A 16,441-nucleotide genomic window follows, 5' to 3' on the forward strand; every position below is an offset into this window, starting at 1 on the left:
GCACAGGCAGCAACAAGAAACCAACCCAAAGGACTCTGACAAATGTCAGAATGATGAACAAGACATCATTTACACAAAATCTCTTCAAGAGCTCTCTGAGGGACACAGAAACCACACTTCTATTAACTTCCTTACCCTAACTAATTCCTGAGGAAAAGGCCCTTTGGAATTTTCTGGTAGGTTGATTGGAGGAATAACCCAGTCTCTCTTCTGCCTCTTCAGAGGGCTGCTGTGCTTGTATTGTTGCCATGGAAATATGATTTCTTCAATTTTCCTTTGGTCCTTTCCCAGGTACAAGATAAAATTAAGCACATGTTAGAAGGAGAATTACTAGCAGACATTATAAAGTAACTCAGGTGCAATTACGTAATTGACTGAAAGACAGTCTTTCCTCCGTGTTCATCAAACTGTTTTATTTGCATTCACAGTGCAGTTTGAAAATAACCAATATCATTTACAACTTCACTGCAAAATTATAAGAACCCTTTCTTCCTTATTTAACTAGGAAGAGAAAGGGAATTATAAACCATTTATAACATGGCACTACTGTGTAAACTCTCTGGCACTTTCTAAGAAGTAGTTAATATTTTGCGGAATTTAATAGTATGCCTTTATGTATTTCTCATTAGCTAGAGCTTCAGTTCAGGTAATGTGCTACTGTACCCTAAATTTAGATCTGGGTGTGCTATAATGTAATTTGAGTTCCAAGAGAAGTTTAATACCTACTGGTAAGGAATGTCTCAAATATTTATGACCCTATTAAATCCCATAGAATTAATGCTGTAATTATTTTAAACCTATGTCAGCCATGATGGATGCAGTAGATGACCCACTTTACACACTGGGCATTAATCTCTGCTGGGTGTCAACATTCCCTTCCTATTCCCTTCTGGATCTGCAGTCATTTCATCCTTTGGATGACAGCACACACGGCTAGGCTGGAAACAGGGTAACAAAAACATCTTCTAAATCTTTTAAAAGAATAACTTTTTTTTTAAATCAAAGCAACCACATCGCAGAGTATGGACAGATGCCCAGCTGAAGGCCAGATTCTACTCCTCTACATTCTGTTGATGGTAAGGATACCTGACTAGTGTCTTTGGAATACACAGGGCATGCTCTGGCACATCTAAGCATCTGCTCTTTTACTATGCTTCCACGAACAAAATGACAGTATTTCCATTATAAAACATGCCTTAGCAGATTTAACACAATCACTAAGTAAGCAAACAAATCACTGAGGTTTACACAGCAGTGGTCTCCAGTGTGTTCTCAGGAAACATGTATTGCATAACCACATTACCTACTTTTAAAATTATGCTTAAATCTTAAATGTGTACCTATTACAGGTATGTTAATCTATGAATAAATTTTTGTTCTTTATCTGTAAATGAAGCACTTCTCCTTCACTAAGGAGAAGGCAAGAAACAGCAGGCAACAGGTAATATAACAGAAAAAGGTAAACAACCTAATATGCTTTTCTAAAGTAAATACGTTGCTATTTGCACATTGCTGTGTCTGATTGTTGTTACAGTACATGGTTTATCCTATGGCAGCTTCCAGCAGAGGGAGACTATCTTCCTTACCAAGTAATGCTGGAATCATGAATAATTTACAATCTCCAATTTGATTATGACGGGACAAGACAAAGCCAATATTCCCTGCCAGAAGTGCTTTCCTACTTACTGCTGTAAATCTACAGTTCCCATCTAATAAATGTGACTGATGCATTCTATCACAGATTTGTTTATTTTGCGGTTATATTTAACCGCTTGAATAAATACTATAATACTTTCAAGCAATTTAAAATAAAGAAATGGCTGTGTGAGACTTAAATTCAGGTATAAATCTCAAGCTATACAAACAAAAAGCTCAAACACAAAGAATCCTATATAGTTAAATAGACATGTCTTTTCATGCCTTAGCAAAACTACAGAATAAAAGATGATCAAAGTTCCTTCTAAAGCTCCAGCTTTGCATGCACTAGGTGTCCATTAATAAGCTGGTTCACGGAGAGGTTCATGACATGCAAAATTAAACCCCTATTTTTAGGCCTCTTTGTGGAGATGCATTTATACATGCTGCGTTAAGCTCTTGTTTTACCTTTTCTGAAGCCCCTGTGAAGGCTGGTTCAGGGGTTAGCTTCACCTTCATTTGCCATTCTTGCTGGGTTTCCTTGTCTTGAGCAGACACGACAAACTCCGTGGGCTCTGCCGAAAGCTGAAAGCTTCGCTCTGCATAGACCACACCATCCTCACCTACTCTGAAATCTTCTGGCTCACTGCTACCAAAGTGTATTTTTTTGTTTCCATCACAGCTTCGAAACCTCACTGTAAAACAGACATAAAATGGCAAACAAAAAAAAAGTGAAAAAGGAGCCCACTTGAATTCACTGTGACATCAAATACACTAACAACAAACTCAAAAGCAGAGATACGTAACTTGTTGCTGCTATTATCACATGCAGTTATAAGTCAGAACTTTATTTTACCGGTCAGTACATGCCACGTAACAATGATATTTTTCTGTGGACTGCTAGGCAGAGATTTTAACCCTAGTCAGGAACAGCCTCCCTCCCTCAAATTTACTCCAACACCAGCAAGAAAACCATCTCCTTCCATGTCCTAAGGTACAGTTCAGTCGGTTGCTAGTTGGGTTCGTATCTCAAGGTTTGCAAAGATCCATCAAGCTGATTCATTAAAAACACTCAAAAAATTTTGTTACACTGCAACCATAACTGCCAACACAACTGTGTTTCCAGCACGCTCTGTCAATGGGGGTAAGGCAGAAACCCTGAAATATGTTAAAAAATTTAAATTCTGTGCCCAAATCAGCCTGTGATTCAGTCGTGCCATCTCAGGAAGATTACTTATGAGCTCTGGGACTGAGTTTCCTTGTCCCTCATTGACATGATGAAGGAGGCAGTAAATGCCTCACAGAGAAAACTTAAGTTAATGACCTTAAGTTTTTATTTTGCTTTGGGTTTTTGTGTTTGTTTGTTTGTTTGTGTTTTTGTCTGGTTGTTTTGGGGTTTTTCTTTTGTTTGGATTTTTTTTAAGCTATATTCTGTACCACACATGTCCCTTTATCTACTTAGGAATTACCTATTCTTGCTTAATTCCCTCCTCCCTCCTTCCTTTTGTTGTGTCTGAAAGACACACAACGGAAAAAGAAGTCAGTAAAACTGAATGTAGAGATAATGATGTGTTGTTCACAAAACAGAACTGGCAACAGGTCACTGCCTTCTCTAACCAATTCTTTTCACCACCAGTTATCTTCTGGGTTACTGCAAATAATAGTAAGTTAAAAAATGAAAGTGTGCTTTTATAACCAATGATCGCTCCTTAATGTTTCCAAAGCATTATGAAATATTTTGATTGTATGGGTAATGGAAGAGCAAAATACCATTATGAAGGTTGTGCTGAAATCCACATAGTGAAGATGAAGATGAAATGAGGCTTTATGCCTCATTTCAGTTATTGCACTTTTTATATTGTGCTAAACCATGCAAAAACTATTTAGCTTCAAAACCTAAAGGTCCCTCTCAAGAAAAATCACTACTAAATGTCATGCATCATATGCTTTCTTCTGTAATGCACTGTTTTCAGGAAAGTACTAAGAGGAATCATACTTTTTTGTATTTGAACTTAAGCACCAAGCTGATGTTCAGATGACAGACTAAATTTCTTTCCTTACTGCCCCCTTTCAGTTATCCAGAATCCCCCATTTGCCCTCTCCTGACAGAAAAGACTATTTTAGAAGAGTCCATCAGATACAAAAAGGAGACAAAGCACGACACTAAATAAATGATACAGCATCAACCTTCTTAATTTTCATCTTGCTGAACAGGGCAGGGATACTGCTCTTTCCAGATCCCAGAGTTTGAAGGTCTTTTCCTGTGAAAGGCCAGCCTCACCTTGAGGAGAAGAGCATGCCATGTCCACAAAGCACTGAGTCCTGGGTAAAAGGCTGAAGCCTCACCAGCAGGGCTGCTCCTGTCATCCTCCTTCAAGAGGTTGCCTCTGGTCTTCCTCATAAATGAAGAGGGTGGTTTTCTTAAACTCTAGTAAATACTCAGCCCCTTGTGTAAGTTTTCATATATTTGAGCAACTCCTATAGACCCTCAAGTCCATCCTACCTGCTTTATCAGGTACAATGACTTCCTTCCCTATAATCTACAGGCTACAGGTCTGCAGAATTTGGAGAAGATGGCATCCTCTGGTCACACGGGAGGAGAAAATTGGCAGGCAGAAGTTCCAGTTCCCAGATATTAACCATTCCATTGACCCCCTCCTTTTTTCAACATGGGCCTTGCAGCTTGAGTCAGCTCACTGCAACACTAGGTTGAAATGCAACAGCCAGCTGAGAACATGCATGATTCTAAGCCAAGAATATAAAGCTACTACTTAAAGCAACCACTCCAGTATGTAGAAATACTTACTACAGTCCTAATTCTGATTGGCTCATCTTTAGACTGAGTAGACTGTATTGCCCAACACAGAAATAAAAAGATGTCCAAGAAGAGCTTACTCCAAAGTCACTACATTTAATGAGAAAATAATTTAATGACTAGACTATTAAACAGTGCTATTTGTACTTGGTTACAGAGACAGAGATGACCCAGACCCCAAGCACGGAGGAAGCTGGGCATCCTTAAAATGCCACCACTGTTCACAAACAAACCTCTCAGAAACAGTCCACATAAGTAAAAAAAAACCCAAAAAAACCACCATCCAGCAACATAACCCATAGCTCTGTGCCGCTGCTAACCTCTCATCTCATCTCAGCTACAACTGCTCTCCAAATCTGCTTTTCAAAAAAGTCTCTTGACCATAAGGACTAACAGCTCTAAAGCTAGCTCTATCTCTGGCTCTTCTCAAACTTCTGGAAAGTACAAAAGTGGGAAAGAGAATGATGATTAATCTAAACTTTGATCATTATTGTTTCTCAAAAATATGAAACCTAAAATGAATATTTGTCGTTATGGTACAAAAGACCAAGATAACACAACAATATTTTGTTAAAAAATATTTCCTAATTATTGCACAGTAGCAGAATATATTCCTATTTTGGATATTCAAATTCATAAAGAAGAAGATTTCTTTTCCCCAATCTCCTTACATACAGACTCCAGCAGAACAAAAATAAAACAAAAAACCCAGCCTGCTAGCCACTTCATTGATATTCTTCCCCCAGGCGACTGTGTATTATGAAATTCAATGAAAATCCCTTCCTTTGACAGTATCCTGGTAAAAACATATAAAATTGTCAATGTGAGAATTATTCTCCCTTTGCAAGGAGCACACATTAACGAATTATAGTCAAGTATAACCATCTATAATTAAATTCCCTTGACAGAGTACAGGTTGTGCAGTAGCTGCTCTCCCCCCAACCACATGGTTATCAGTCTTGTAAATTCAATTTAGATCACTTTGCTTCATTTTTCAGTGTTCAACTAGTATGAACAAAGAGTGTGATTTCTGACAGTAGGTTTTCAGGCAAAGACTTTTTTTTTTTGCAAAAATGCTACAGGAAATATATATTTTTTACTGTGAATAATGATTGCTTATGCAACCATGTTCTTTTCTAAAAGCCACAGGAAAGGGAGGCATACTTTCCACAAGTCACTTTATGTTGACAGATCAATCACAGATTTTTTTCCACTTAAAAAAAGGTTAACTAGATATAATCTGCAGAATCTTAGTAACTTTCTATGCAATAGAAAGCGTAATCAAGTATCTTGTTTTACTGCTTTTTAATAACACTCTGCATAAATGATCAGATAAGAGTATCATAATCTGTAAAAATAACTCATGGATTTTTAAGTATTTTTGACTATCCTGTGCACCTTCTGAAAGTATTTGCGTTTTAGAAGTATATTATTTGAAAGCCCTGGGAAGTATTCAATCAAACTCAAAGATAACTGTTTCGTTTTTAAAGATAATACTTTTGGCCACATAAAAGCAGTAATATGCAACATGGGAGAAAATGCACTCAGTTCACAGGCTCAAAATATGGATGTGCACAAGGTTGATACATGTAGGGTCTTTCAACGGAAGAAAAATTGTATTTAGTATTAGCATATGATTATTATTAAATATTACACCCTACAACAAAAGACCATTAATACCCTAATTTGAGTCTTTGCTTGTCTTAAAACCAAGGCAAGTATATTCTATTAAATAAAGAGGACCTCTGAGACTACAACATTGTAAAATGAAAGTCTACAGCTCCATGATACTAAAGGAAGCTTTCAGTTTAACACTCTTGCATGGAAGTAATTACAACATATGCACACGTGTAGCGTACAAAACGTTAAGAACTAGACATGCAAATTCATTTAAAGTGCACTAGAGATCACCACCACTCCTGCTCAGGTCTAAGGAGATGAATGATTCATAGTATCTATAAAATACAGCTAGTTGTGTTGGTTTGCACTCTTCGACAACCTGCTTCTGCTCTTTTTTTCCTAGGAAAATAATATCAGAATTACTTGATTCAAACAAGGACTGAAAAAAAAACCCTGCTGTTAATAATATAGCCCACCGTACAATATTTCATGAACATATATATTCATGCGCAACATAAAACATTAATACAGAATTTTCAGCACTCGTTTTGATCGTGAGACTGAGTTTGCCATCTGTATTTTCTGCACTTGGAAAATAATTCAATTCACATCTAGATAACATCCAAATGCATACAAGCACACTAGTGTGCTTCCTTCTGTAAATCTGTTGGAACGCTACTCCTCTTGAATGCTCTTCTCAATGCCTAAGCATCAACCTCAAGGCAAAGGCTCACTTAGTAGACATTATGGAAAATTGCAACAAATGCCAAGTGCTAACAACACATGTACTTCAGCAATACAGTTAAGAGTGTGCATCATAAAACAGAAAACCTACAGCTATTGAATCCACTTGGGATTGTTTTGCAACAGACAAAATAAACAGAGTAAGCAAGTATCTTAGGTACAACTACCTACTAGATACCACTTTTACCTTTGACAGATGGAGAAACTATATGGAAACATTCTGCTTGAACTGTCTAGCCATCTGCATATTTAATAGCTGAACACTCTCCAAGGACACTCTGTATTAAAAAGTATTCTCAGAGAGAGAAGCAGGAAAAACTACATGAAAAACCCCATATAATGTCCCCCCCCCCCCCCCCGCTCTTACTTAATAAATTAGTAATTTATTCATACTGGTTACTTCTGTATCTGTAAGATGATCTCTTAGTCCTACTGGCATAGTGCACATGCTCATATTTCAGTTCATGGCTTGTTGGAGTGGCACGTGTAATGCCCATGAGACATCCTTTACTATAATTATAGATGACCTTCAAAAGAACTGGGCTTTTGACATCCTGGCGAATTGTTATAAACACAAAGAACTAAAATACATTCTAACTTGCCTTTTCCATCACCACCCTTAAATTTGGTCTGATTTTAGAACTTCCTGGAACCATCTTGAAATCTTATTAAATATTATTTAATATCTGATTTTCTGATATATGGGTTGTCTACATCAGCCAGAAAAATGTTGATTGCATCTGCAAACTGAGAACATTAGCTACGGAAATTACTGAGTCAAAATAAATATGAAATATAATCAAGTTATTTTAGGCAGTGGCATTTCCCTACCTGTATTGTAATTCCATTTGTCATTATATCCTTTAGAGATATTTCCATACACAGTGTTGTTTCTAAAAGTTTCTTCTGGTCATTTTTCCCAATCCCTTTTTCTTCTCTGCTTTTCTATTTATGACCTGGAGTTTATCCCATACTCCAGACTATCCAAAAATCTCCAAGTGCTACTCATTTTGAGCCTTGCTGGACTAACCAAGCTGTGACACTTGAAAAGAAAGCTGGCTGTCGAAAGACAGCTACTTACCAAAGCCTGCTAATTCAGTAACTGCTTTTGAAAACCTATGCCTTGTGCTGAGCACTGTGTTCTGCCACCCCAGCCCACTTGGAGCAGAGGGCTCAGCAGGTCACGCAAGCCCAACTGGAGTTTTGCCACTCACTAAGGGCCAAATACAGCCCATTTGCTTCTAAATCCTATTTACACTTGTCTTCAACATCTTTACAAGCTGGTTCCATGGATAAGCCTGGTTATGAAGCTCTCAAGTGGTGGAGAAGTGTCGCATCAGAAGGTTTCAACTGAGGAGAAACTGAGGATGCATTCAAGCTATTTACCAACTTTATGTGTTTCATGATCTGACTAATAGCAGCTCAACTTCCCATTTTTCCATGCTGAACTGTTTGCTTAATTGTCTATTCAGTTAGGAAAATAATAATTAAAAGGAAAGGCGATTTGCAAGAATAAGGTTTAATTCACACTGTACACTTTTTTCATTAATTGAAAGCAGTTTGAGTGATCTGCAGCAGGCATTAGGTAAAACCCAGTACTGATATATGACTTTACTCTGGGGAAAGAGGATGTTAAGCAGTCAAAACCCTACAAAAACCCTAAGTTTTTATAAAAGTTGCATGTTATGCTGGTAAAAATAATTTGTACTGATTACTAAACTATGACTCAGTGCAATTCTCGCTCCTGCCCCATTCCTGAGACTACTAGTTCTAGATAGATAAATGTGTATGTTTCCTAAAATAACATACTTTCAAAGCAATCTGGCAGTCTGCATGACAGAAGAACAATGGACATAAAAATCTCCCTCTCCGGATTTCTGCAACATATTCTTTTTCATTCTTAATTTGTACAATTACTGTGGAAGTTTTTCTTTTAAAGTATTTTGTTGCAAGGTACAACTGGGAAATATTAAAGCTCCTTCCCACATTAATGAGGACTGCCTCCTTATGAACCCTAATAATTCAAACATTAAGGTCTATTTTTGTAGTATTTTCTTTCACAGGTAGCTATCACCAGACTGCCTAATTCTTGCATTCACAGGGAAAGACTCACACAGTTCTTTAATAAAATGCCATCTAGTTTCCAGTTCCCATAATCCTCTTTGTTTACAGAACAAAGTCGTAACAGGCATGCCAGAATGAAAATGGGGATAATGTTCTTTCTATTCCATAGAAATCCTCTGCAGCTTTTCAGTACGGGAATACCAGCCATCAGCAAAACACAGGACTGGTATCTCAAACAGAGTCCAAATTATATCTGATTCACTGACCCTTTTCAGTCTTTGCCTCTACCACTCATTGGCACAAAGATCTGTGCTTTTCACATCCCTTTTGTATTTATTTTAGAAAAAATAAAATGTGGAAAAAGAGAATAATCATCTTAAAGAGGGAAAGTACTTGTATTTTGACAACTGCTTTTGTTTTAAAACACAAAAAGGTTTCTTTCCATTTCCCTCCACTCTGTATTGTTTAAGGCAGTTTCACTATAGATGAGCCTATAGGCCCCTGCAGGGTTCTGCGCCAGCTTTTTTCTAAATGATGCTAGCTGAAAGAAAACTCAGTAATAAATGTCATTTCTGTACTCTGGAGTATGCAATGCACCTTTAATACTTTCCCAAGCACACCATTCTACACAGTAATAAAAAGAAGGATTAAACACTAATCTCTTATACCCATAATGCATCAACTGACTACACCTGCTAAAATCCAATTTGGTAATTAAAAAATGTATCTACTGAACAGTCAAACCAGGAGACTAAAGGGAAAGTACTGTCTCTGCAGTCAGCTAGCAGAAAATGGTTTCAAAATTGAGGCACTTAACACAAACCTATTTTTACCTCTATTCGTTTTTATGTGACCTTAAGCAGCATAAGAAACAAATACCTACAATTACGGTGCAGCAATTAAAGGGCAGTTTTTGTGCTACAGTAATGACTTAAATATCTAGTAAAAAACTGGATAAGCTGCTTTTCCTTTTATTCTATCTTTAGAAAATGCCGAAAAAGTTAGCTCTTTTTTTTTTTCCTTTTCCCTCACTAGCAATAAGGAAAGTGAGAACAGAGAATAGATGCTTTTGTATGTTCTCTATGCTAACTGTTCTTGGCCTGAAGTCCTTTTAGGCTTCAGGTTTCAAGGGTTTTTTTCCTAGCTCTCCTCTCCTTCTTCTTTATTGTTCCTTCTCCCTGCCTTTCCAGGCATTCTGTTTTCTAGTTTAAAGAAACTTACTTTTTTTTTTTTTCCCCTGATGCCCCATTTTTCCTGTCCCCTCTTTCAACTGTGCTCCTGACAGAGGTGCTGAGGTATCAAAGCACTGATAATTTCAGGCTGCAGCTTAGGCTTGGAGCACGCCTAGGCAAAAAGATCATCAGAGGATGTTTTTACAAAAATAAACAAATTAACTAACAAACTAAATATCCAGGCACCTACAGATTCTGTAAAAAACCAGAACTTGCTGAAATATCGAATGGGTGCATAGTCACAAATGAGCTGATGATCTATTTTATAAATTCAACCAGTCAGCACCTTTAAACAGTGGCTTAAGCCCCCACACTAAAAGGGGTTTAGGAACAACAACAGAACATAGGAGAGAAGCATATATCACTTTTAGGCAATGTGTCACTTCTCACCATGAAAATAAATACAACAAAATGAAATTAGGGATTTTTCTCATTAAATTACAGGACTGCTCAGGCAGAATTGAGTGTTGTATTTGAACTGCATTGCATCAAATGAAATCCCCAGCACTGACAAAATGGCAGCTACTCCTCTCAACAATCCATTAAAAAAAAAGTCTTGAAGCAGATGTGGGACCGCTTAATGTTTTGTATTCTGCTGCATACCGCAGGATACCACCTGTTTCTTGAGATCACTTTGGCAGTCCCTCCCATGTGGCCATGGATGCTTCAAGGGGAAAGGGGACAACTCTCCCTAAACCTGCCTTTCAGCTTCACAAACCAGCACACATTTGAATGCAATGACCCTCCACAAACACCAATCCAGATTTTCCCCTGCTTCCTTCCTTCCTCTGTCTGGTCTGCTCAACACTGGTGGCTTTTGTCACTCTCCCACAAGTCACTCCTCTGGGCATACTATGGTCTAATTTTCCAAAGCTGCAATTATTCTTTATGACTTTTAAAAGGTCCTTAGTAATACTCCAGTTACTGTGACAGCTCTGTGCACCACTTCTTTGCTGAAAAACAAAGGCTGTTATTCTCTGGGGGAACCTGGAGAACCCTCCAGCCAAAGGACATGGACACAACTGCAGCAGCATCCCCACAGCAAAGAGCAGGCATGGCTGATCTCAGAGCAGAACCACCCTGTACCACAGGGATGCTAATTTCCTTAGCAAATGGATAACGGTGCAAAAACACCCTGCTTGAACACTGTGCTTTTGTATTAAACAAGGGCAAGATAAGTCACTCCTCTGGGCATACTACGGTCTAATTTTCCAAAGCAATTATTCTTTATGACTTTTAAAAGGTCCTTAGTAATACTCCAGTTACTGTGACAGCTCTGTGCACCACTTCTTTGCTGAAAAACAAAGGCTGTTATTCTCTGGGGGAACCTGGAGAACCTTCCAGCCAAAGGACATGGACACAACTGCAGCAGCATCCCCACAGCAAAGAGCAGGCATGGCTGATCTCAGAGCAGAACCACCCTGTACCACAGGGATGCTAATTTCCTTAGCAAATGGATAACGGTGCAAAAACACCCTGCTTGAACACTGTGCTTTTGTATTAAACAAGGGCAAGAAACCTGCCAGTTGCCAAAGGGGGTGGAAGAGACAGCAGAGACAGCCCAGCACTATTTACACTGATGTGGTTAGATAGCAATAAAAACCATAAATCCCACGGATTATAGCATCACTGGATCATGTCCAGTAGGCCTCAGGCAGAACACTAGTTGGCAAGGCAGCTTAATAGTATCTAGTCAGACCTCAGGTTTTCATCATTATTATTCTTAAACAGAGATATCTGACCTTAAAATTCAGAAAAAGCTCTCGGTGACTGGAGCAGGCTAGTACAGAGTATTTCACAGCCAGGCCACAGTAGTGCTGCCCATAACAAAACAGAGGACTCAAAACAGTTGTATGTCTGTCCTATTATGAAGGAGTACCTGTGGGTGAAAGTAACTCCTAAATGGGTATTCATGCCCTCTGTGTTGCTTTCAACATTTCAAATAGGTAAGGTGACATGCTAATTAACTGATTACCATTAAAGAGGGGGAAGTATCAAGGGAACTATCAGGAAAATGCTTGATCTCACATATTTTAAGAGTATTATTTGGGTTGTTCACAGAATCTTGTCATAGCAACTCTCCGAATATGCCTCACATTCCCCCTCAGTCCAATATATGTGTGCAGATGACTTAAAAATAAATGAAGACCCACTACTATTAGAATTAGATTTAATTAGAAATATGTAGGAAATTACTTGACCCTGCTGACTATGGAAGCTCACCTAAAACAATGCAACATCATAGGGAAACCTCAATGTTATCATCAACCCACACAAGGGAGCGAAGAGTAATTAGTACATACATTATGTATTTTTCACTCAAGAGCTAAAATAAGTCCAATGATCAGAAAAAAAAAAAATCCAGTGCTGGAATACTTTCTAGTGACTGGCACTTGATGAATGCTCTCAAAAAATTATTAGTTATTTTTGTGTTCCTGGTTGACTACACAAACCATATTCTCAATGAGATGAAACCACCCATCCTTGCAAAGTCACCAAGTATCAACAGTACAACAGGAAAAACAAAAGAGGAGGAGAAACTTGGACTTTTTGTGCCATTCTGCAGAATGAGGACCTCAAACTTGAGTCTTTTCAAATGATTTTTTTTTATTTCATGCAAGGCCCACCTGACTGTAGGCAAATTAGACAAACACTGGCTGCAAGCAGAAGTAGCACTGTTGCTTCATGTTTGACTGCACCATACAATACAAACTCATTAAAATGACCAACATGAGGCTACTTGTGTACATGTGACACAGTGTAAGTCAAAATTTAAGTGATGCTACTTTCCTTCAAGATATTTTACTGGGTTTTTTAATATCTTGTGAGGAATTACAAAATTACAAGGCTCAGATAATCCCCTCAAATTCAAATTGACAGTAATAGAATTGACAGGAATAAAAGAGGCGTTACACCAGGAAAAAAAAAAACAGATTAAAAAAATGTTTTCTTAGCAAAATGCAGACAAGCATGACAGCAGCACAACATGGTACCAGGATTAATATAGGAAGGGGAAAAAGAAAATAAATCCTTGGATACAATTTGCAGACAAATGAGAGAAATACAGACTTCATTCAAGAGGGAACTTTCAGTACTGCAAAATTAAGACATACTTCAGGATTCTATGCCAAAGCAATGCTGTGCAAATTTATGCAATTTATTCCAGGTGGAAAGAGAAGAGACAGACCTGGCTGAACAGACTCTTGTTTTACAATCATGATTCAGTCTAGTCACAGAAGAACAGAGAAGAAAAAGAACGAATCTTCTGATATACTCGAAGATACTCTTCCTAGGATAAATGCAGCTTTTTTCTTTTTTTTTTTTTTTTTTTTTTTTTTTTTTTGGTGTCTAGACTTTCCTGTGGGCCTTGTGAGCACAAAACACAAGACACTTGACATTCAAATTGTGTTAGATTGGAATAATGCCTGAAAATAGCAGGGGCTTGACTGATTGAACTAGAACTGAAAATTCTACTTTTAGCAAAGCCTAAGGATGAGAGCAGGGTATTACCTTTCTGAACCCCTTTGCTGGATTCAACAATTACACGAGCTTTGAGACCAAAGATTACAGTTATAAATATCTCAATGAAAACCCCACATGTGATAATGGCTTCTAGAGGGAATCATTAGGATTCATTTCTGGATGTGGCAATTAACCTATTACTGTCTGAGTCAAGACTATTTTGCTGAGAAGCACTGAGCTGTTGCACTCTACACAGTCTTCATTTTTCATTTATTAGTCACAACATTCTAAGTTCCGTAGCAAAGATTACACAGCAACACCCTCTGAATGCCCACACTGCATCTCAAGTGTCTGGGGATTATTTCTACAGCAATTGGTATAACAGGACTGCTCCCTGATGGGGAGTCCTAGGTACAAGATGAAAACTGGGTAACTTCTAACATTTACATGAATCAAACACAATACAAATACCTGAACAATGGAAATGCTCAGTAACTCGCAGAATCAATCCATCACAAAAATGGAACTAAATCTTCCTTTAGAAACCCAAGTATGGTGTTATTCCAATAGAAAGCACTTCTTGCTTTGCTTACCAGAATACTAAATGTTCATTTCCAAAAGGAATCTGAATGGAAAAGCCCCATTGTAATAAACATTTTAACATTTCAATGGCTATTTCAACTGCCATCTGTATTCTTCTCAATTTTCCTCAAATGTTTGAATTCCTCAGAAAGACACCTGTGGCATTCACTCATGAGAACAAGCATCTCTTTTCACTTCCTCTTCCCAAAAACAATGCCAGTTTGCAAAGGGAATAAAGAAAGCCACGCTATGCTTGCTGTATACTTCAGAAAATACTATCCAATGTGTTCTACAGTAATGACTTGATCCTTAGGACTTCTCCTTAGGACAAGCATTACCAGGAACATCTTGTGCAAAAATCACTGAAATGCTGTGCTTAGATGGCTAATATAAGCAGATTCATGATCTATCTAAAAGACTGCTGAAGTTACTCATGGCAAAATTCCTTCCTTTCTTGGTGTATGATGCACTATTCCTCTCTAATACTATACTCCAGATGTGTCTTTGTGTGCATGTGAATATGCTTTTGGTCCGTAAATGCAACAGTGTCACCAGCAGGGAGAACACAAAGTCATCCAGTGAAACAGCATACTGAGTTTCTGTTGAAACAAAACTACAGAGCATCAAATAGCAACCTGTCATCAGATGTTGGGAGTCTGACGTTCATGAGTAGCAGATAAAAAACTGCTCTCTCCTCTCACCTCTGTCTGAGGGACCTGACAGCCATCTGCAAGCAGGTGTAGCCAGTGGAAGGACTGGAGTCTCTGTAGCGACATTTAGGATCTATTTCATTAGTATTTAGGGCTGTGTCCTAGCAAGTTAAAAAAACGAAACCAAACCAAACCAAACAAACAAAAAATAAATAAAAAAATAAAAACAAAAAAACCCAAAAAACCCCAAAACCAAAACAAAAAAAACCCAACAAAAAAGCAAACAAAAAAAAAAAAAAACAAAAAAAACAAAAAAAACCCCACAAAAACAAAACCACCCAAAAAAACCAAAAACAACAAAAAACCCCCTCCACTAAAACAAAAACCCACCCCGAAATCCACAAACTAATCCACCACTAAAAGCTACAAATCAACCGTCCCCTTGCACACCCTGAAAATAAAAAAAAAAAAAATGCCCCCAAAGCTACATGCATTCTGTTAGTTTCAAGTAATTTTAGTGCACACATTCTCCACTACTTTGTACTTTCTATTAAAAGGTGCACATTCTAACTGGAACATAGATCCATACTTGCTTACCCTACCCCATTTTATAGTACAGGTGAGGAATTCAGTTACCCTCAGGAGGAGGCTCCCAAGGAACACAGCCTGAGAGCCTGCATACACAGGCTCAGTAGTTGTCCAAAAGGCACTATCCACAACACATGGAATCATGTTTTCAGCTTGGTTTGGACAGGCTGCTCACAGTCTTTGTACTGAAGACCCTCTGGCCAGGGGGGAGAGTCTACATGGCAGTGGAACACTTTGATGAGGTAATCAGACAGTTTAGCAAGCAATATAATCAATTTGATCTGCTGATCTTAGTTGAGCACTAGGAGTTCAGAACAACTCTTATTAAGTTCGGCAATGCCTACAGTAAATGAGTGATGTGTTATTTTGATTTGCCTCTCAGGGCTCAAGATCATGGTATCTAAAGCTCACCGTCCTATGAGAAATGGATTTCTGCAAACCAAAAGCAGCCTCTCCCACAGCACGAGGAAGCAGCAAGTGAAACGCAGCAGATCTGACCTTACAATAAACATCTGAGCTACATTTTAAAATACTGGCACTGAAATGTTATTACTTTACTTTGATATGCTGCCAAGGAAAAGCAAAGAGCCACTGAAAATTGAACTTCATTTTGAGGTCCAGTCCATTTTTCAATAATCCTTGTGGTACTGTGTACATAACTTAAGGATGTTACAAAAGGCAACATGCTATGATGTCATAAAATAATAACATTCATGTGAAGTTCTTAACAGATCCATGCTTAGTAGTGTCATAAATCAAAAAAAAAAATCAAGCAACATATACATGATGCCACAAATGCAATACATACGGTACCCTGGGTATGGAGAAAGGCATTTGGGGAAAATTAACCAGATTTTTGGCTCACAAGCACACAACATGGCTGCTGTTCCTTATTAGAAGTTAAAAATTTATAAAGTTCACTACAGTGTGGATTTTTTTTTTATTTTATAAACGCAGAGATGTCATTTTTAATGTATATCTGCTGGCATTTTGTACATTATAGCTGTAACTTACAGATTTTCAAAACAAATGGTATAATCAATCTACAT

The 16,441-nt window shown here is 37.9% G+C and overlaps 1 protein-coding gene across 1 annotated transcript in view; it reads right to left on the reverse strand.

The window, feature by feature from the left end:
* Positions 1 to 16,441, reverse strand: part of CDH2 (cadherin 2) — a 114,896-nt gene that overhangs the window by 35,938 nt on the left and 62,517 nt on the right. The window contains exons 3-4 of the mRNA XM_041399378.1: positions 2,104 to 2,330; positions 136 to 282 (exon numbers count right to left, since the gene is read on the reverse strand). Of these exons, the coding sequence (XP_041255312.1) occupies positions 136 to 282; positions 2,104 to 2,330 (374 nt within the window). The remainder of the gene's footprint in view (positions 1 to 135; positions 283 to 2,103; positions 2,331 to 16,441) is intronic.

Source organism: Onychostruthus taczanowskii, unplaced genomic scaffold (assembly GCF_017590055.1).
Source record: "Onychostruthus taczanowskii isolate IOZ18803 unplaced genomic scaffold, ASM1759005v1 scaffold16, whole genome shotgun sequence".
In the NCBI taxonomy this organism is placed as follows: domain Eukaryota; kingdom Metazoa; phylum Chordata; class Aves; order Passeriformes; family Passeridae; genus Onychostruthus; species Onychostruthus taczanowskii.